We start from the raw sequence: 18,351 nt of genomic DNA on the forward strand, positions 1-18,351 counted from the left end.
TATTGCCTCTTTCCCTTTGGGCCTACTTCTGCCCTGCAAATTCCATCACAAGAGCCACTCAGCTAGTGGTAAAGTGTGTTTTCAGTACCAATCAGAAAGGATAAATTCAGGAAGCATCATTTCAGCATAGCTCAGCCTCACTCCCTGGCTACATTCTTGTATTCTACACCTACTTTCACAGTGGCATAGCTTATCGATCCTAGGGACTTTCACAGCTTTAGAATCACTGCCTATAACAGCAGAAAAATATTCAGGGTAAGCAGCATCAGGCATCCCAAAATACAGATACTGCATGACTGTAACAAGAGTATCATGTAAACAAGTAATTCAGCTATCCACAAAGAGTGACAACACCAGTTCCAGTTGCAAGAGAAGCTTTGAGGACAGCTATACTGGGTCAAGTTAAGATGTCACCAAGTCCCATATTCTATCTCCAGTATCAGCTACTAGCACATGCTCAACAAAAGACTGTAAGAAAGAATGTGTTCCCTGCTCTTCACCTTGCTGCACCTTTGCAGACTGCACAATCAGTATCTTGGCAGCTTGTGGCTTAGGCTGTTCCCTCTAGACCATAACATGTATTTGCCACTTGATGAGACCACACTTTCTGAATCCATCCATAACTTTGCCATTGAATGATGCAGAGGTCAGTAAGTCCCACAGTTTAACTTTGTGTTATGTGGAAATAATACTTTATTTAGCTTATTTAAAGCACTGTTTTTTTTTGGTTTTTTTTTTAAGATAAAAGGATGACTACAGCATTGAAAAAAGGGGAAAACACACATGCAAGTGTAAAGATACCAAGAACATGTAGCAGAGTTCTCACCTAAGAAAGTGAAGGTGAAATTCTGCAAAGCAAAGAATTAGGCAGGTTTTACACATGAAAATAGAGACCTATGCTCTTTTTTTTTGTTGTTGTTGTTGTTGTCTTTTTGTTAAGTGCACAGCAAGTAAAGCCACCTAAACTCCAAACAAGCTACACTTGCAACACTGCATTACCACAAATTTTTCTCTCAGTTACCTTCATCTTTCTTCTAGCCACAGACTTAATGTCTGACTCTACCCCCAGTAGTCTCTTATCTTGAATCCGTTTGGAAGCTCTTTCAGTCAGAAACTGTCTTATGGCTAAATGCAGCAGCCCCAGCAGTAGGGAAAGTGTCATGATAAAAACAATGAGGGCAAAATGGAAGTAAGAGCCAAAACTGACTGTACAACTTGTAGCCACAGCCTGAGAGCTAGTTAAAAAGAAGTGGAACAGTCACAGCATGAGATTTATTAAGTAGTAGATAATAATTTTACATTACATAATACACAATGTCACAGACTATATTAAACCCAGTATTGTGAGCCTCATATGTTCAACTACTGATCAAGTCCCAAAATAAACATAATTATGTTCTTTATGATACACTGGTGGTTATTCTTATCACCCCCTTTACATACATATAAGTTGGCATTGCTTTTTACTTGTTTCCTGAAACCTTGTGGTCTAGACACTTTTCTTCCTTTAAAGCAAACTGCAATGTTTCTCATCATTTGCTTTCACATGGTGGAGATGTAAAGTCAAACATCAAGCACAGCAATAAAGTTGTTGGTAACATCAAAGAGGATGAAGTATAGAAATGATATATAGGGTAATTAAATGGCTAAGTTATTTGTGTATCTCTGTATGTAAGCTGGCCAGACTTAATAAAGCAGCTTTGCACAACAGCTTTTTGGCTTTGTGCAAGATTTTGCAATGCCCTCCAAATGGTCCCAAGCCTTCCTGGCCTTCTGACCTGGTTATGGGAAGCTGCAGAGACCTGCCTGAGATTCCTTGAAAACACAGCACATCCACAAAGAGAAAGAGTGCAAGTGCAAAGCAGAGAGAAAAGGAGATAGGAAGCATGACAAGCAAGCTGCTCTTTTATTTCTACAGGTGAGAGTTCAAATCTTGTCACTATCAGCAATGGTCCAGCTGACAGTGTGAGCAAAGCCCAGCTCAGCAACTGATGTCTCAGGAGGAACCATATGAGGGCTCTCCCACCCCACCGTGCTACGAGTACAACTAAGAGCCCCCAAACAGGCAGGAACATATGCTCCCCTACGCCTCACAGGCCTGTGGTTGCAGAAGCACCCAACAGTTCCTTAGGGTTAACAATTTGCATGCTGTGCTGTGTTCTTCAGACATATTTCATGCATCTGTAGGGGTGGTGTAGCTAAGCAGACAAAAAAGCACTGCTCTTCCAGCAGCTCCTGTAGCAGGTAGACATTTCTCCTTTTGCCACCCTGAGGCCAGAAAGAAATGCCTGACTTCTCAAGGAAGGTTTGGAGCTTCGGTGCTAATCAGGTGGGATGTTTCATCATCTACCCCCACCAGCTCACACAGGTGGCCATAAGTTAGCACTGGCCTCACAGGATCAGAAGTGCTCAACCACCCTGTTCCAACTTGCAAGCAAGACCAACCAGGGGTGACTGCCAACTCATCAGAAAGGCAAAGTTAGGGAGAAGGATGGGATAGATAGTTACCCTGTCACAAGACAGCCTGAGGCTTCACAGAACGGTACAGACCAAAACACTGCCAGCAAAAACTCAGCATAGTAATTCACAAGATACCATTTACAGCCCATCTCCATTAAGCACTATAAAATAACAACACTTGCTGAGCTACCTCTCTGCACATGCACCTCTCCCTGGGAGCAGACATACAAGTGGTAAATTCAACACATCTAGCACAGGGCTTTTCTGGAATGCGTTAGCAACTGAACAGCTCTTCCTTTGCACCATCCTAGGTAAACAGAGGATGTTGCTGGTACAAAGTGCCTCAAAGTGGCAGGAACAGCATTATCGCTTCAGTGCTGTTTACTGAAGGATCAATAAGCCAAGACAATCAATTCTTCTGGCTAGTTCTTATTCCCCAGGAGAAGCTGTGGCTCTCATCTCCCATCATTTAACCCTTCAGAAACACAGCAACAGCCCCATTAATTCTGTCCTTAAACATGCATTCCATGAGCCTATGTGCCAGAAGAGTCTACAGACCTGGATGTAGCCAGGTGAACATGGTATTGCATTGTATAGCCTATTACTTCAGCACAGCAAAACCACATCTGTGTACAGCCCTTTGAGCACATGGAGACATCCTTGCATCTGATTTCTTTGAATTGGATACAGGGTCCCAAAAAAACAGTTCTCTATCCCCACTATTTCTCTGTGCAGAGAGTATAAAGTGTTCCCAGAGTACTGACACTCACAGAAGGGATCTGCATAGGCAATAGATGGCTTGGACAGTCATTACAGAGTCACAAGAGTAAAGCCTATTTAGACACACACAAAAATGAAGTTTAAGCCTATATAGAAAAAAGAGTAAGAGGAACGGACAGAAAGCTCAGGAAGAATGGAAGAATCACGTCATTATTTGCAATGTAAAAAAGGGAATAGGGTCTACTGAGGGCAAAACACAGGATTGTACTCCGAACCTGCCATAAGACAAGAAATTTTGCTGTGATCATTCAATTCTCCATAGATCTTGGAGAACAGGCAAACAGGAACCCCATTTAAGATGGGCAAAACACATCAGTGAAGGGACTCACCTTAGACTGAATAGAAAATCTGTGTCAGAGATACAATTAAAGAACAACAGTGAAAGAAACAACTTGGTATAAAGATTAGCCATGAATACATTAAGCTGTACACAGAAATTTCCACGTAAAAAGGAGTGGGGTTTGAGATAGGCTTCTAAACTGACTTTTGGGCGAGGCATTAAAGAGGATGCTGATGCAAGGAATCCCTTCCTAGCCTGTTTTGCTCACAAAATCCTCATTGTCCTCCCCCATGCAAAGACAGCACTAAGCAGTGGTTATAATGCAAGTGCTGCCACACTCTCAGCACTACAGAATCTGGGTCCAAAAAGTATGACAGAGAAAATCATATTCGCATCAGCTCTTCACCAGTTTACATGAGTTCACATTACCAACACAGAAAGCTTGAACTCCTCTGTATTAGCCCATGGAGTCACAATGGAACAGGGAAGAACTTATTTAAATGGAAGACTAGAAAGATCTGCCAATGAGAGTAACTGTAATTTATTAAATTCCAGAAGACCTGTGGAAAAAGAAAGGCCTGAGGATGAAGAACAAAGCAAATAAAAATAAAGCTGTCTGGCAAGCCTGGTGGCAGGCATACACTCTCTTCTCACCCAGAAAGTCACCCTCTAGGTCCTGTGAGCTTTAGAGGGATGTCAATGAAATGCTTATGTTTTAGTATATGGCTACAAGTCATTTGCTTAAGCCTACTACAAAAAGGTGATCATGAGAGGCTGGGGAAACAAGAACTTCTGGAGTACATTTCCTGCTGATCCAGCAAACACAATTACGAAGAGAAAGAGAACCCATTCTGAGAACAGCATGAAACTCTTGTGAGCAGGATCATTCACATCTCACATGGCTGAGGGAAAGAAAAGGGCAGCGACTCCTTACTGAATAAAAATAGCCACTTATGCTTCTCTCTCACACATGCTGGACATACACTTTCCAGTATCCAAACAACAAGATTTAGTTGCAAGTTTTATCCCACTGGAAAAGGTAATTTCTCCTAAAGACACACTCCTTTCTCTAAAGACTTTAAAGAGTCCTGAGACTTTAAAACTGTGGCTACTTTCAAGTTATTACCTCAACTAAACGGGGTGCTTTGAAGAGTGGCAGTATTTCTTTCCCCAAAATTCTTACACTACTATAAAATCGACATGACAAGAAGACAACAAGCACACCGTAACTTTCTATTTAGCTTGTGGAAAAGTTGAAAATCAGCTTTTAGTTCCCCAGTTCTTCATGAACTGTATATGCCAGGCTAAGCTGTACTGAAATGCAGCCACCTTCAGGGTAAACAGTAGCAGGTCATTCAAAGGATTCAGCATAGCACCGGAAAGGACAAAAAGAGAAGGAAGGGTATTTTTCCCGAAAGGTCAGCAAGGGAAATATAAACTGCGAGGCCATGGCCACAGCATGATAGTGCAGGAGAGGAAAAGGCTGAGGCAAACAGAAAGGAAACTGGGATGGCAAGGGAAAGGAAGGTGGGAAATAGTGTTGTTATACAGTGTTTAGCTCAGCCACAGAGAGCTCCTGTCTCAAAGTGATGCACTGTAGGTGTCAGTTATTAGAGGGAACAAGCACAAATATTATGTATTTGAAATGCATTTAATGAAGTATACCCTAGCTGATGGTGCTCTCCCCAGCAGGTCCAGGCACAGAGCAGAGAAGGGGCCTCAGGCATTCACATCAGGTCGCAGTTTTAAATAATTTTTAAACTAGGGCAAGGTGCCAGCTCTTACCTCAAGGTGCTGCACCCAGATATGCATGTCAGCAAAAATACCAAGTTCAGTGCATACAGGATGACCATTAATGCACATTGCTCCAGAACGAAACAGTAACTTACTTTTTTTGCCAGAGTTTACCACTTTTGAGCAATAAGCCTGGAGCTTCCTCTCAACAAGAGTCACCAAGACTAGGTTCAGACATAATGTGTAGGACACCACCACGGAATGTTACTAGGAGTAAGCTAGCCTTCTATCTGCTTGTCTTACCAAACCAAGAAAACCTTTTTGGTGGAATGGACCAAATGTATTTAAAAACAAAGAAAAACCCAACAACCCCAAAACAAACAAACAAAAAAAAAAAAGACAAACTTGGGTAACTCTTGTTGCCAGCACAAAATCCTCTTGCTTTCAAGCTACGCACCTGTGTCAGTGATTTTGCAGTTTTTGCCATGGGCAAATGAGCCATTTGGGATTTATGTAAGATTATTCTCTGTAGATTTTAGAGTACTTTTGGTGGCACTCATGCATCATTTTACAGGCGGGGAAACTGAGGAACATGGACTTGGCCATGTGTTGGAAGATAGCAGGTTTCTATACCCGTTCCTTTTCAGGACCTCTTTACAGAAGAAAGGTAGGATCGTGGCACAGTCTTGATTTTGTGCAGGTCACCTGCCGCAGACACATTTTCTAAATCCAAGCTCTGAGCGAAAAAAAGAAAAAAGGACTACTGGCTAGTTCACAACACACCAGGCCTTTAGCAACACAGAGGTCCTCTGCTTGCTGCAGGCAGGCAGGCAGGCCGGCCTGCTCTTTTCCAGTAACAGCAGGGTCTACCCAAGCATGTATGATGAACTCATCACAAAAGCAATCAGGCATTAATTTGGTCAATCATTCTTGTGACAGTGAATCCAGTTTCAGAATCCTGCTAAACTGAAGGACAGAAATAAATACCTCAAAAGATACCAGTCAACATAACAGAAGAAGAACAATTTAGATATTGACCTATCCACACTTTTTTTTCCCCTTCTTTTTTTAAAGAAAAGGCTACCCAAAAGTTAAGTAGGAACAAAAATAAAAAGCGTTAAAAAAATTAAACTGGGTTTTCCAGGCACTAATAACAAAAAGGCAGCCCCCCCTCCAATCCTTCTCATTTAGAATATTTATGTGGAGTTTCTATTAGGCTGCTGCATGCCTTGCATGTATCCTGCTTCACTAAAGAAGAGCCTTTTTGAAGCATCACTTGACTTTGTTTTAAATATCTTGCTACGGTTTCCATTTTAGCTCTGTGAGATGATTATTTTCTCTCACCAAACTGAAGTTATGCAGCAGTTGAAAATGCTGATGGCTTAACTGGTTTCTTTTTTTTTTTTCCCTCCCTTCTCCTCGACACAGCAACCCTGAGGGGTTTTAACTCTTTCTGCAGCATTGAAATCCTGCTTTTGGAGTTCAATGTTTAACTCGCGCTGGGAGACTCATAAATATTCGGAGTCACTCTCTCCCTCTCTGTTTGATTAGGAAATGAGCCTTTAACTCAATGTAATCCCCAAGCCATTAACAAAAAAGCCCTCAACAGCTCCACTATTAGAATTTCACTCCTAACCCACAGAGGATTGAATTAGATTAACATAACTACCCGCAATCTGAGTTTATTTTCTGTGCCAGATAGAAATGTGTCTTCAGGAAAGAAAAAGAAGAGAGCAGGAGAGCAAGCATAGCATAATGAAATGTAAAAATAGAGAGATGAGAAATAGATGGACAGATGTACAGGTGAAGCTATAAAAGACGTAAGAGAGAGCAAGAGAGATAGCTGGCTACACAATCTTTAATAACTGGCTGCTGGGGGGGTTATTCAGAAGGCCCCTAAAAACACAGAACTGTTTCAAGAAGAGTATTCTTTTTTTTCCTGCTGGTGTTTAATCCATATTCTCAGGGATTTACTGCAAGACACCTGAGCATGTTGTGCTCCAGACACCTGTGCAGCAGATTTGGCAGAGGTTTTATTTATAAGGGGTGCTATACTCAGCAATGAAAGGAGGAGCTTGAAGAGGAGACTCTGCATGTCACTCATTACTTTGCAGTCAAAGAAACAAATAAAAGTAGGACAAAATGAAAGTTGTTTGTTGTTTGTTTAAGGAATGAAAAAAAAAAATTCATGCAACAGCCCTGTGACAAACTACACTGTACAGAGTAAGCCAGTTTGGAGGCTGGTAGACACTTAGTCCACAAAACATGAAACATTAGTGAAAAAACTAAATAACAAAGACTTACACATAACGCATCAAAGTCTTTCCTCTGACCACAGGTAACTCCCTCCCTCCAAATAAAAGTGGTCTCATAAACCATTAATTGGTATGCTACAGGACAGTAGATGTTGGTTACTTTTTCCAAATACAGTAATAAAAAGATATGGCAGGTTTAACAGGGGAAAAGACTCACATGCAGTTAAAAGAGAAGGATAAAGTCCAGCAATTACGATGACACAACTATTGAACAGTCCAAACAAATTCTTAAGACTAAATTTTTTCTAGCTTTATACTTGAAGGACTACTTTAGGAGTGCTTAGATGTCTGCAAAAATTTATAGTAAATCAGTTTTTTGCAGTAATTCCCAAGCATAGTCATGCTGATACTTGTGTTTATGTAAGAAGAAAAAGATTCATTTTTCAAGCAATAACATGTCTCTTGGTTTTCAATTTTAGGGGGACCTCAGACCAGCTATCCGATAAGATTCCTTGTTAGTTAGTTGTTAGAGTCAGCAACTTTATTTCTTTAATGTCTTTCAGGAAACTCTGCTCTCCCTTTATTACACAATAACGCTGCATTGTCACAAAGAGGCAATAAATGTAATATCATGCCAAAACAAACAGAAAAGGGACTTAAATAATTTAACTACATTCATTTTTAAGTAAAGCAAAAAGCCTTAATAATCAAAATGAAGCTTCTTATGATAAGAATGATCAGGTTAACATTTTTTTTTATTTGGGGGAGGGGAGCTTCATAGCAAGCAGTGTATTATAACCATTATTTTGGGCATTATTTGTGTATATAAATCCACCACATTTATCCACATTTTCCTAAAAGCCTTTCTTATATCTAGCATTCTAGCTGAAGGATGGAGTATTTATATCAATGGCTAAAAACTCAGACGGAATTAATATGCCGCTAGGATTTTTTGTCTCTAGAACTTGAGTTAAAAACTTTGGGTATTATAAAATGTACAGCAGAGAAATGCAAAATAAAGAAATTATGAGCAAGATCACTCGCCACCTTTCTACAGTCAGTCCAACCAACTCAGCTATCACGTATTTTTTTAGGACTTGATATTTTACCTATGAAACAGCTCTGGTTTTATTATTCTATTTTTATGAGACACTTGTTCCTCCAAATTATTTTAATTGTGGGGAAGAAAAGTTTTTAGAACATAGATTCAGTTATAAATTTATATTAAAAAGTTTAGCCCAGTAAAATTAAAAATTGTAATATTTGCATTTTTGGGAAGTAAATATTATAAATACAATAAATGAAGGAAATATTTCTATACTTAAAAAAATTACAAAATCTAATTTTTGTAAAAGCTATAGCCCAAAACTCAGGCAAAAACATGAAACAAGAAAAACCTCTTTGTGCTAAAAGCTATCAATAAAAAACAATTTCTGACTAATTATTGTCTTCCCTCTCTTCATAGTCCTGTTAACTAAAATACTGTAGAAATATAATGTTGTTCAAACATTTTGCATTTTGTCTGCTTTAAAGCAAACAGCTCATTGGCAATGAGAGAGTAAGTTCCTTCTCTGATTACCACTGTGCCGACTTTACAAAGACTTGCACCCCTCTTTTGTCATTGAAAAGACTTTGGTTGCTGTAGGACTTTTAAAATTAAAGAAACATCAACTGCTCAATGATAAATGCATTGAGTAAAAGCAGTATTTCACTTCATCTCCATGCTAAGAGAAGGTTTGATATGAAGCTGGGGGGGAGGGGGGCAGGGGTGTTGGTTTTGGTTTTTTTGTTTTGTTTTAATAGAGGAAAGGGTGTTGCTTGGTTCTTTTAAGACAGGACCGCTGAAGTTTCCAGGTTTGCCTTTACCAGCATGGGATAAATAGCACCTGTCCTTGGTAAGCCCTTAAGCAGAGTTACATTATACATTGACCTTTTTGGAACGCCAGCAAACCTGACCCTTTCTGTTCCCAAAACAAAACTGTTCCACTCAAACTTTCATTTGCTTATTTCCAGAGGAAAAAGCCACTCTCAAATACTGAAACTGACTGATTTCTACAAAGTTCTGAACCAACTCCTCTCCTTGTGGGTCATACTGACCTTCGACAGTGTGAAAACAGAAAAAAAATACTACCTTTAACCATACTGAGATGCTGCCTTAATTTAGCCCAGCTAAAAGGATTGGTGCAGAGCAACATTTGGATAAAAAAAGCCCAAAACAAAAAACAACCCCATAAATGCAGTAAAAGGTAGAAGTTCACTACTTACATGCTGCAGGCTGAGAGATGAAGCTCGAGGCTGGAGTAGAATTTCCCTTGCCCTCAGGTGTTTCTAATTGCTGATTAAATATCTTTTGGTTCCGCCTGCACCAGCCACCAGCCGACAGTCCCCTCTGCGTCTCTGCCTCTCTTTGTGACTAGGACACAGTACTCTGAGTCCCAACCTATAAATAGATCCCAGCTCTGTGATTGATATAACAGGCAGCTGACAAAAAAAAAAAAAAAAAAAAAAAAAAAAAAGAGAGAAAGAAAGAAAGAAAAAAGAAGAAATAACCAGGTCTTAAGCAAAGCAGCAGAAGCTGGGCTTTTAACTGTGCACGGTGCCCAGGGAGGAGTCCCCCACAGTCACCCGTGGGCATCAGAAAGAGAAAGTGCAAGGCAATTACTTTCCTAGCAGCATTACAGCAACTTGAGGCATGTAAGGCAAATGAACAAAATTCAGTGCACAAAGAGGGAGAGGGAAAGCACAACTGGCAGACTGCATCCAACTCTTTTGTAATTTAGCACAAATAAATGTCATTTTAAAAACAAGTTGGGGATTCTGACAGAATGAGAGAGGAGTTCAGAGTTAAGTTCTGGGGGTTGGTCTAGGCATGCTTGTATTTCTGCTGCAGAATAAACTAGGGCTAGTGGGTAGGTTAGCAATTTAACAGCTCAGCAGTCTAGTTAGGGTCTCTGCCCACAAATACTATTTGATGAGGCTGTTCCTGAAAACAAAATTGAGGGCATAGATGGTACCTCCCCTATTGACTCAGCGGAAGTTACTTAGCTCTTAGGGACCTGAACCATCATTCCTGCTCATGTCCTTGACTGCCAGGAGAAAACTGATGAGTTATAGATATCAGCAGAGCAGTTTCGCAGAGGCTGAGCTGAGAGCCCACCATCTGGGCAATGACTTGAGAGAATGCATCAGGAATGCTTCTGCTGCCCTGGTTCCCATTAATTGACAAGGGTAATGGCCCTTGGTTTTTCCATATCTAACCTCTACAGATTCTCCTGTTAGATCCATAGTCAGCCAAGGCCAAAAGCTTTTCCAGGAGCCAGGTGGTTCTCCAAGCTTTCATCAACTCCTAGATATTTATGATCTGCAGTAGAACCTTAATTGCTATGCAGTTTCACAGCATATGATCTTAAAGTCAAGGCAGCTCCTGACGAACACCAGGGTAGAGAATAAGAGGGAGAACAGTAGGCAGAGAGAAGAAAAACCGTTTTTGCTACACTCCTACAATGGCAGTATCTCCTACAATCATACCCGGCACCATGTTCAGCTCTGCAGGCAAAAGTACTAGTACTAGTGTAGAAAGAGAACCAGATTCACCAGCCTTCTTTTCAACACATTGCTAGGCTTGCTTGAGCTGAGATGGTAAAGAAATGCTCATAAAGCATTCTGATGGTAAAGAAACTCATAAAAAGCAGGATAAAATCCTCAGGCATCAAGCCGATGCCGAACTCCATGGTTCTTTGGCTCAGTGGCTAACAGTACCTGAACTATTTAAGCTAGTTTAGGCATCTCTGCACTACACTGCAGCTGCTGCTCTTGCTGGAGTAAAGTTAGTTTAACAGGAGCAGCTATCCTAAAGCAAGGCAAGGACCCACCACATCACAGCCAAGGTCTCAGCTCAACTGCAGCTATTGATCATGTGGGGAGATAAAACAATTTCCTCTTTTGGGGCCAAATCCTGATGCATGCGTAACTCGCCTCTTGACAATATGCTTTGTGTCTAAGCTGGTCGGATTTAGTCAATGAAATGCTCTTCTTGCAGAGCAGGGGTCTATGAAGCACTGGACAAAGACTCATGAAATTTAGACATTTTCCTTAGTTGAGCTAGTGCCCTTTGTGAAGTCTGGCTTGTCACCTTACCACAGCTTTAAAAAAAACAGATAACAATACTTAACACTGCACTTCAAAGCACTTTGATGTCCACAGATGAACTACAAATGGCTGAGCTCCAATGAGAAAACACACCCTCAATTCCCCACCAGATTTTGGTCCTTCACCTAGTTGAATCAGATCTTGGATAAAAAAATTATATGACCACCTGAATTTCTGCCCTCTCATTTGGGCTGGTTAGTACAAGGTGTTTTGGGCTTTGATATTGAGAACTGTAAACCATTTTACACTACCCACTGCCATCAGAATGAATTTTAGAAGCTCAGTACACAGAATAATCAGGCTGAGGCATGGTAGAGCAAGGTCACAAAACAGGGGCATCTAAATTCAACAGTCACTTTTGAAATATTCAGCTTTAACAAATGCATAGTTACATACATCCTGAACATGTTACCACTGTCAAGACTGTTCTTTGCCTGTTGACTGCTCTTGACAGTAGTTCAACACTACTCCATCGAGCCCTGTGTTGTATAGAGCAGCACCATCCCTTCCCCCTTACACTGCTATGAGCCAAACTAAAGCTTACAGTGTAGTCTAAATCACAAGGACACTTTGGGCACATCTCAATCAAGTAGCTGTGAAGCCCTATTCAGTTTCCAGGTCCAGGTCCAGTGCTTGCCACTGGCATCCCATACCTACAGTGGTGCAAAACCTGGGCATACAGTAGTCCCCCATTCTTCCACTTTCTGCCTGAAGGATTAAGGGATGAGGACTTGTTACCATGTGACAGCTAGTACAGATGAACTCTGAATGGAATCAGCATTCCTCCATTCTTCCTCTCTGCCTTTACACAGCAGTATGTATGACCTTAGTTGCTCCCCAATGGGATACCCAGCAATCCAGAAAAGATCTGCTTTAGGTAAAACTTCAAAACCAGGTCCTGCATCCACACTGCCAGCACCCCTATGCACAAAAAAAACCAATTCCAATCTCCAGACTTAAGGTGAGGCAGGGAAGGAATCCAGCAGAGAGGCCATAACCCTGAATGCCCACTTCAAAACACTACAACAAATGAGCAAACAAAAAACCCCAAACAAACAAACAAAAAGAACCCAGAAAATATCAACATCAGTGGCTTGTAGGCTGTATAAAGGCTCAACTCTTTCCTTGATAAAGTGCAAATGCAGCTTTACCATCTTTTCTACTTGTTGTCTGGGAAGCTATCTTTCTAAATGTTTCTTGCTATGGCCACTTTCACCATAAGCCTGTATTCAGTCTCAGATTCTCAAGTCTATGGCAGAGGTAAAATTTAATTTTCTTCAAACACAAAAAGTTTTAGCTTTGCACATAGAAATCTAAGCAGAATTTGCTGCATATAAGCTATTACAGAAGAATGCAATATACACTTTCCTTCTAATGACAAAATCGAACAAAAATTTGCAACTACCTTTTGTAGATAGCGACACAGCAAAACCAGTTGAAGCTTGGAATACTGATCCAATCAGTGTAATCTTCCAATTACCCCCACCTCACATTAAACCACATCTTTGTCCTCTTTTCCTGTGTCCCTTCTCACAGAAGCACCTAAGGTGCTTCTGTGCGCATCTGATTTATGTGCCTTAAGTTTAGAGCTCAGAACCAGTGCTGCTTTGGTATCAGAAATACAGATATGAATACAAGTTTTAACAGATAAACTGAAAGTCAGCTCTGCAGTTTCCAAGGCTAGCCACAAACTAAGAAGAATAATTGTAACACACAACAAAAAGTTTCTTTGGCAGAGTCACACTACTTTGAAAGTCTCACAAACCCAACATTCCAGGACAGCTGTATTAATGCCCTGTTGCATTTACTGAGGTGTGAATTGCACAGACTTCAAACAGGGACTAGGTAAACACAAAAAAAAAGATACTATGGAATGATAACTCTTTTCACATAAAGGAAATAAATGTCAAAAAAAAAACCCCTCTTCCAAGACTGTAAAAATAACAAGATAAGGAATAAAAAATAAATAAAGAGAAAAATTTTAGTAGCAACTCTTTTCTGGACGCTTGGCACACACAGTGTGACTGATCTGATTTAAGATGTAGTTAAATATACTATGTATTTTGATACTAAGCATGTACTCTGAAAAACTGCATGCTGGTTTTACTACTAGGAGTTTAGCTGGTTAATTTCCTTATTTGATTTTAATGCTGAAAACTTCATATTACTTCAATGTTCTTTTTCTGTGCAACCAATATCTGCAGCAGGATATTTATGGCACATGCTGAACCCAAAGTCATATAATTTTTACATGTACCCTCTAGGATGGTGAATGCCATACTGTCAAGTCTCTGCCATCACCAGGGAAAGCCACACTGCTTGGTTAATACACTTGTAAACTTCCCTCATTCTTTAGCTTCTATATATTTTGATATTCTTCAGGAATGTGAAGAGTTACCACACAAGAATTACCAAGTTTTTAACAAGTCACCTACCTAGCCGTTCCAGGTGAAGATGTTACCACCCTCCAGCTGCCTGCCAGCTGGAGATTAGGACTCCAAAAGCTCTTTGGCAGAAGGGAACCTGCAAAAACTTTCTAACAGCCTCAAGCAAAGCATGTCAGGTTACGACTAAGGAACTTTCATGGATTAGGGGAAATAGACTCCACATCTATTCTTCCATTTTCAGAGCTGCAGGCAGAGAAAAATCTTCACCTGGCACAGGTGCTTGCAGAGTTAGGCTGTGGAGAGGCACCATCACCTCAGCAGACGAATGGCACTGGTCTTAACAAGAACAAGAGCAAGCACAGGAGAATGCTACTCTCCCTTGTTTTTCTGAGTCCACCAGTAATAACAACATGCTAATGAAAAATAGATTGGCTTGAGCATTCAGAAGCTATCCAGAGTGAGCATTCAGTTCTACACACATGGAAACAAAATCTGTAAGGATTTAACTGAAGCCTGCAAGCAGTAGGACAATCACGTGCTGTATTGCATTTAAACACACAAGCTTTGCAGTCTACCACATACAGTATGACGATAAAATGCCTTCTATCCTTACCTCATTTAGATCCCTCCTAAATTTCCGCTTCTACTGCAGAGCCTGTTCCTAAAAGAGCTTCTGTGTTTACAACCAGCAAAAAGCAGTGAAATGGAATAAGAATTCTTGGATGTACTCCTGCCTAAATTGTGTAAACACTATTCTCTCACTGGAAACCACCATCATCTTCTTCCAATCACGTGCTGCAATGTGTTCCACCAGCGTGTGGCTGTCAATTCCACCATTTGGGGCAGGTACCTTTTATGCTTTCAATTTCTTGTGGATGTTTAGCAGAAACTCATCACTGTTGTTGTATCACTTGTTTAGGACCTTGTTTAGCACCAGCAAGTCCACACCTGTGCTGGCAGGGCATTAGCTGTGCACTCAGACAAATATCAAAGCAGCCCAGGAGCCTAAGGTCATCTTCAGGCAAGAGATACTGTTTTGTGCTCTCAGTGACCTTGGCCATGGTGGGGAGGGAGAGGAAGCATGGTAACTGTCACACTAAAGCTCAGAGCGATTTTGAAACCCGAATGAGGACAGACTTAAATCAGTTCTGGTGCCAGATCAGATAGGGACCAGAAAAAGGTTTCCCTTTGTTTTCTGTTTTTGTTTTTCTTTTAATTCAGATTCCTTCAGACAACTTCTACAAAACCCAAACAACTCCATTATAACCACAGACAGGCCGAACCATGATGTCTGGCTCCAGATCTAAACTTCTTACAGCCAGACTGTTAGCTCGGCTCCTCAGAAGGATCATCACCGTTTTCCAAATGCCCAGTGTGTCACGGGGGTTTCTACCACTCCCTCTTCTCCTCTCCAAGGAGAGGCTCCATACTCTGTGTGTCTTGCTCAAATAAAACGTCTTTTTAAAAAGTAAATTTGAAGGCAAACAACTGATGAAGTTCCTCAAAGGAAGGGGATGTTTATGGCCGCAGACACCCACAGGAGGAGTAAGTTTTTCCAGAAGCTCTTCATGTGCAAGCTGAGGGGTTTTAGGGCTGCTCATCTGCTTCCATACCTGCTGAGAACATGCCTGCAGGTTGGCAAAACCCAGCAGGGCTCTCAGAGGAAAGTGAGGTGCCACACAAGCTCCTCAGCCTCGAAAGTGAGGAAGTACTGAGAAATTCTGCAGTGGGTCCCTCGTGAGCCCACTCCAAAGCAACACCACTGATCTCCCGTCCTGCCTCATCTCCCAGTTAAGTTGATTGTGTGTGAAGAGCCCTTACCCCTGCCCTGAGGTTGGGACCCTCTTTCGTCAGGGACAAGGCACAGCTCTCACTCCCAAAATACCACTAGCCAGGTGTTAACTCAGCGTGTCTGCACCAGGTGTCTGTAGTGAGGTGCTGGCTGCAGGGTGGCCCCTGTGAGGAGAGGCTGGGCTGCCCTGTGCCAGACACAGCCTGTTCCAGCCGGCTCCAACTGACCCACCACAGGGCACGGCTGAGCCCCTCAGCTGAGATGGCGGCGCCACTGGGAAAGCGTGTTTGTTTTAGAGAGGACAGGCAGTGAGGAATGAGAAAGGGTAGACGCTTAGAGCAGGAGGAGGGCCAGAGGCGCTCCAGGTGCCAGAGCACGCAGTCCGCTGCAGAGAGCCCAGTGGAGCAGGTGGATATTTCCTGCAGGCGCTGCAGCTCGCAGCTGGCCAAGGTCAGCCCACCACAGTAAAACAAATCCTGCATGTTCAGTAGCATTCCCTCTGCATCGCAGACCCAGGCAAGCAAGTGCTCCCAGCCAGGTGATCTCTGCCTGGCGCTGCCAGGGCTCCTGTGCGTGGCAGGGTATGCCACAGGGACTGGAAGGAGGGGACAAGCCACCAAAAATAACCCTGAACGGTACTGGAAACTGTCTTGTTACTGTGGGAGAGACTATTCTCACAGATCACACCAAAACCCTACCTACAACTCCTGAGAACTCATATTTGGGAGGCACTTGAAGGCACACATGACTTTCACAGACGCAGCAATGCGTGTGCAAACGCCTGCTTCAGTTCCCTCTCTGGCAGTGAAGTTCTGCCACCATAATATCATTCCCTCGCTGTGCATAAAACCAAACATGAAATGGCAGCCTAAACATTACCCTCACAGAAGTTTCTCCAGCACATAAACCTAAGGCAAGGTTCACTTGCACTGTGAGGGGAACTGGATCTGTGTTTCCAGCTAATGTCTCTCAGCTCTGTGCCATCTAAAATAACTTCTGAGCCCACTCTATGGCTGCCAGGCCCTTGGCTGAGAGATGTAAGCCCTTGTAAAGTGTTGAACAGGCACAGACCCAGGTAAAATTCCCCCTCCCTTGTCTCTTTTTCTTTAGGCTAACCGTAGCAAGCTCCTGCTGAACTTTGACTCAGCTCCATCTTAGCGAATAGGTGAGGTGGTTTCTCCCCCTTCACCACAATTCTGCTGCAGTCTCCTCTGCCTTCTCACCCCATCACCTCAAGTTCTGCTTCATCTTAGAGTTGCCAGTCACCTCTGAAAGCTCTCTGGACCCAGACCCTTCCCGCCCTGCAGCCTGGAGCACCTCAAAACTCAGAGCATTTTCCTCTCCAAAAGAATGGAGAGAGGGAGAGAAGGGCAGGAGCCTTTTCTTTAAATGTAGTTACCCATATTTGCAAGAAAGAAGGATTCTGCAAAAGAATTTAGTGTTCCCTTCCTCTGCTCTCCAGACAGTCAGAAACTGAGCTCCCTGGCACTGAGCTCATCCCAGGTGAAGGAGCACACCTACAGCACATATACAGAGGACAAGCTGCTGGGGCTGTCATGCTGCTGCCGAGCTTTACTGCTTGTTTCAGTCACTCAGGATTTGGTCTGAGGATGGTCTGCACTGGGAGGACACAAAGGAAGGGCGCACACACACATGGTCCCAGCAGAGGAGTGGAAGTGCCAGGACAATGTGCCCTGTGCTCAGGCAAATGCACAGCAGCTGCCCCCTCAGCCAACCAGTGCTGCTAGTCAACGGCCTGCCAGGCTGAGGAGAAGCCAAAATCCCAGCTGTTTCTCTACCAACAATCTTGGCAAATGCCACAGACAGCATCCCCCTGTGAGGTCCTGATGGGAAGCACACGGTGCGTGCCCCATCTCCTCCCCCCCCCCCCCAAACTTCTGGAGTTGCTATGGGCTGCTTCTCACTGCAGATATTCAAAGCTGCTAGAACCTGAGCTGGAGCTCAGGTATAGCACAGTCTATAGCAAACTATATTGTCCTCTGTCCTCCCCTCCTCTTCCCCACCCCCCTACTCCCTGTAAAAGGATGTCACATTCACTGAGGCTTAGCAGTGAGGAGGGGAAAAAAAAGTCAAATCCTTAACCTCAAGTGGATTTACCCAAGGCCCCTTGGAAACAGCTGCTTGAGGAAGGTTTCTGTCAAGTCCGTGCTTCAGGTGCAGACATTTGGTTGCTCAGTCCGTTGCTGCTGCTTTAGTCCGTGCTCTTGCCACACCTGGACCTGTCCTCGCCTGGAATAACCAGTCCGTTCCATTACTTCTGCCTAGGGCCGTGCTGCTGCTGGGAGGTGAGGCCCAGCTCCTCACCAGTCCCCTCCCTCAAGGAATGTGTCACTAGCATGAGACACACTGGCTCACACATGGCCTGGCTGTGACTCCCCACTGAGCACAGAGTGGATCTAAAGCAGTCACAGTAGCTTCTTCCCTGACATGCTGTGTACCATGCAGCTCTCCTGTTCTCACATGCTTGGAAAAACAAAACAAAACAAAACACAA

The 18,351-nt window shown here is 42.7% G+C and overlaps 1 protein-coding gene across 5 annotated transcripts in view; it reads right to left on the reverse strand.

The window, feature by feature from the left end:
- ESRRB (estrogen related receptor beta) overlaps nucleotides 1–18,041 on the reverse strand; it is a 139,238-nt gene extending 121,197 nt beyond the window's left edge. For 2 of the 5 annotated variants that reach the window (XM_065686041.1, XM_065686039.1), the window contains exons 1-2: nucleotides 14,659–14,727; nucleotides 9,775–9,949 (exon numbers count right to left, since the gene is read on the reverse strand). In XM_065686041.1, coding sequence (XP_065542113.1) covers nucleotides 9,775–9,776 — 2 coding nt within the window. In that variant the 5' untranslated portion in view covers nucleotides 9,777–9,949; nucleotides 14,659–14,727. Of the gene's footprint in view, nucleotides 1–5,711; nucleotides 5,803–9,774; nucleotides 9,972–14,658; nucleotides 14,728–17,955 lie in introns of those variants that run through there. The other 3 variants (XM_065686042.1, XM_065686040.1, XM_065686035.1) reach the window with 3 other exon arrangements.
- Nucleotides 18,042–18,351: the final 310 nt, after the last annotated feature.

The sequence above is a fragment of the Lathamus discolor genome, chromosome 6, assembly GCF_037157495.1.
Source record: "Lathamus discolor isolate bLatDis1 chromosome 6, bLatDis1.hap1, whole genome shotgun sequence".
Classification (NCBI taxonomy): Eukaryota; Metazoa; Chordata; class Aves; order Psittaciformes; family Psittacidae; genus Lathamus; species Lathamus discolor.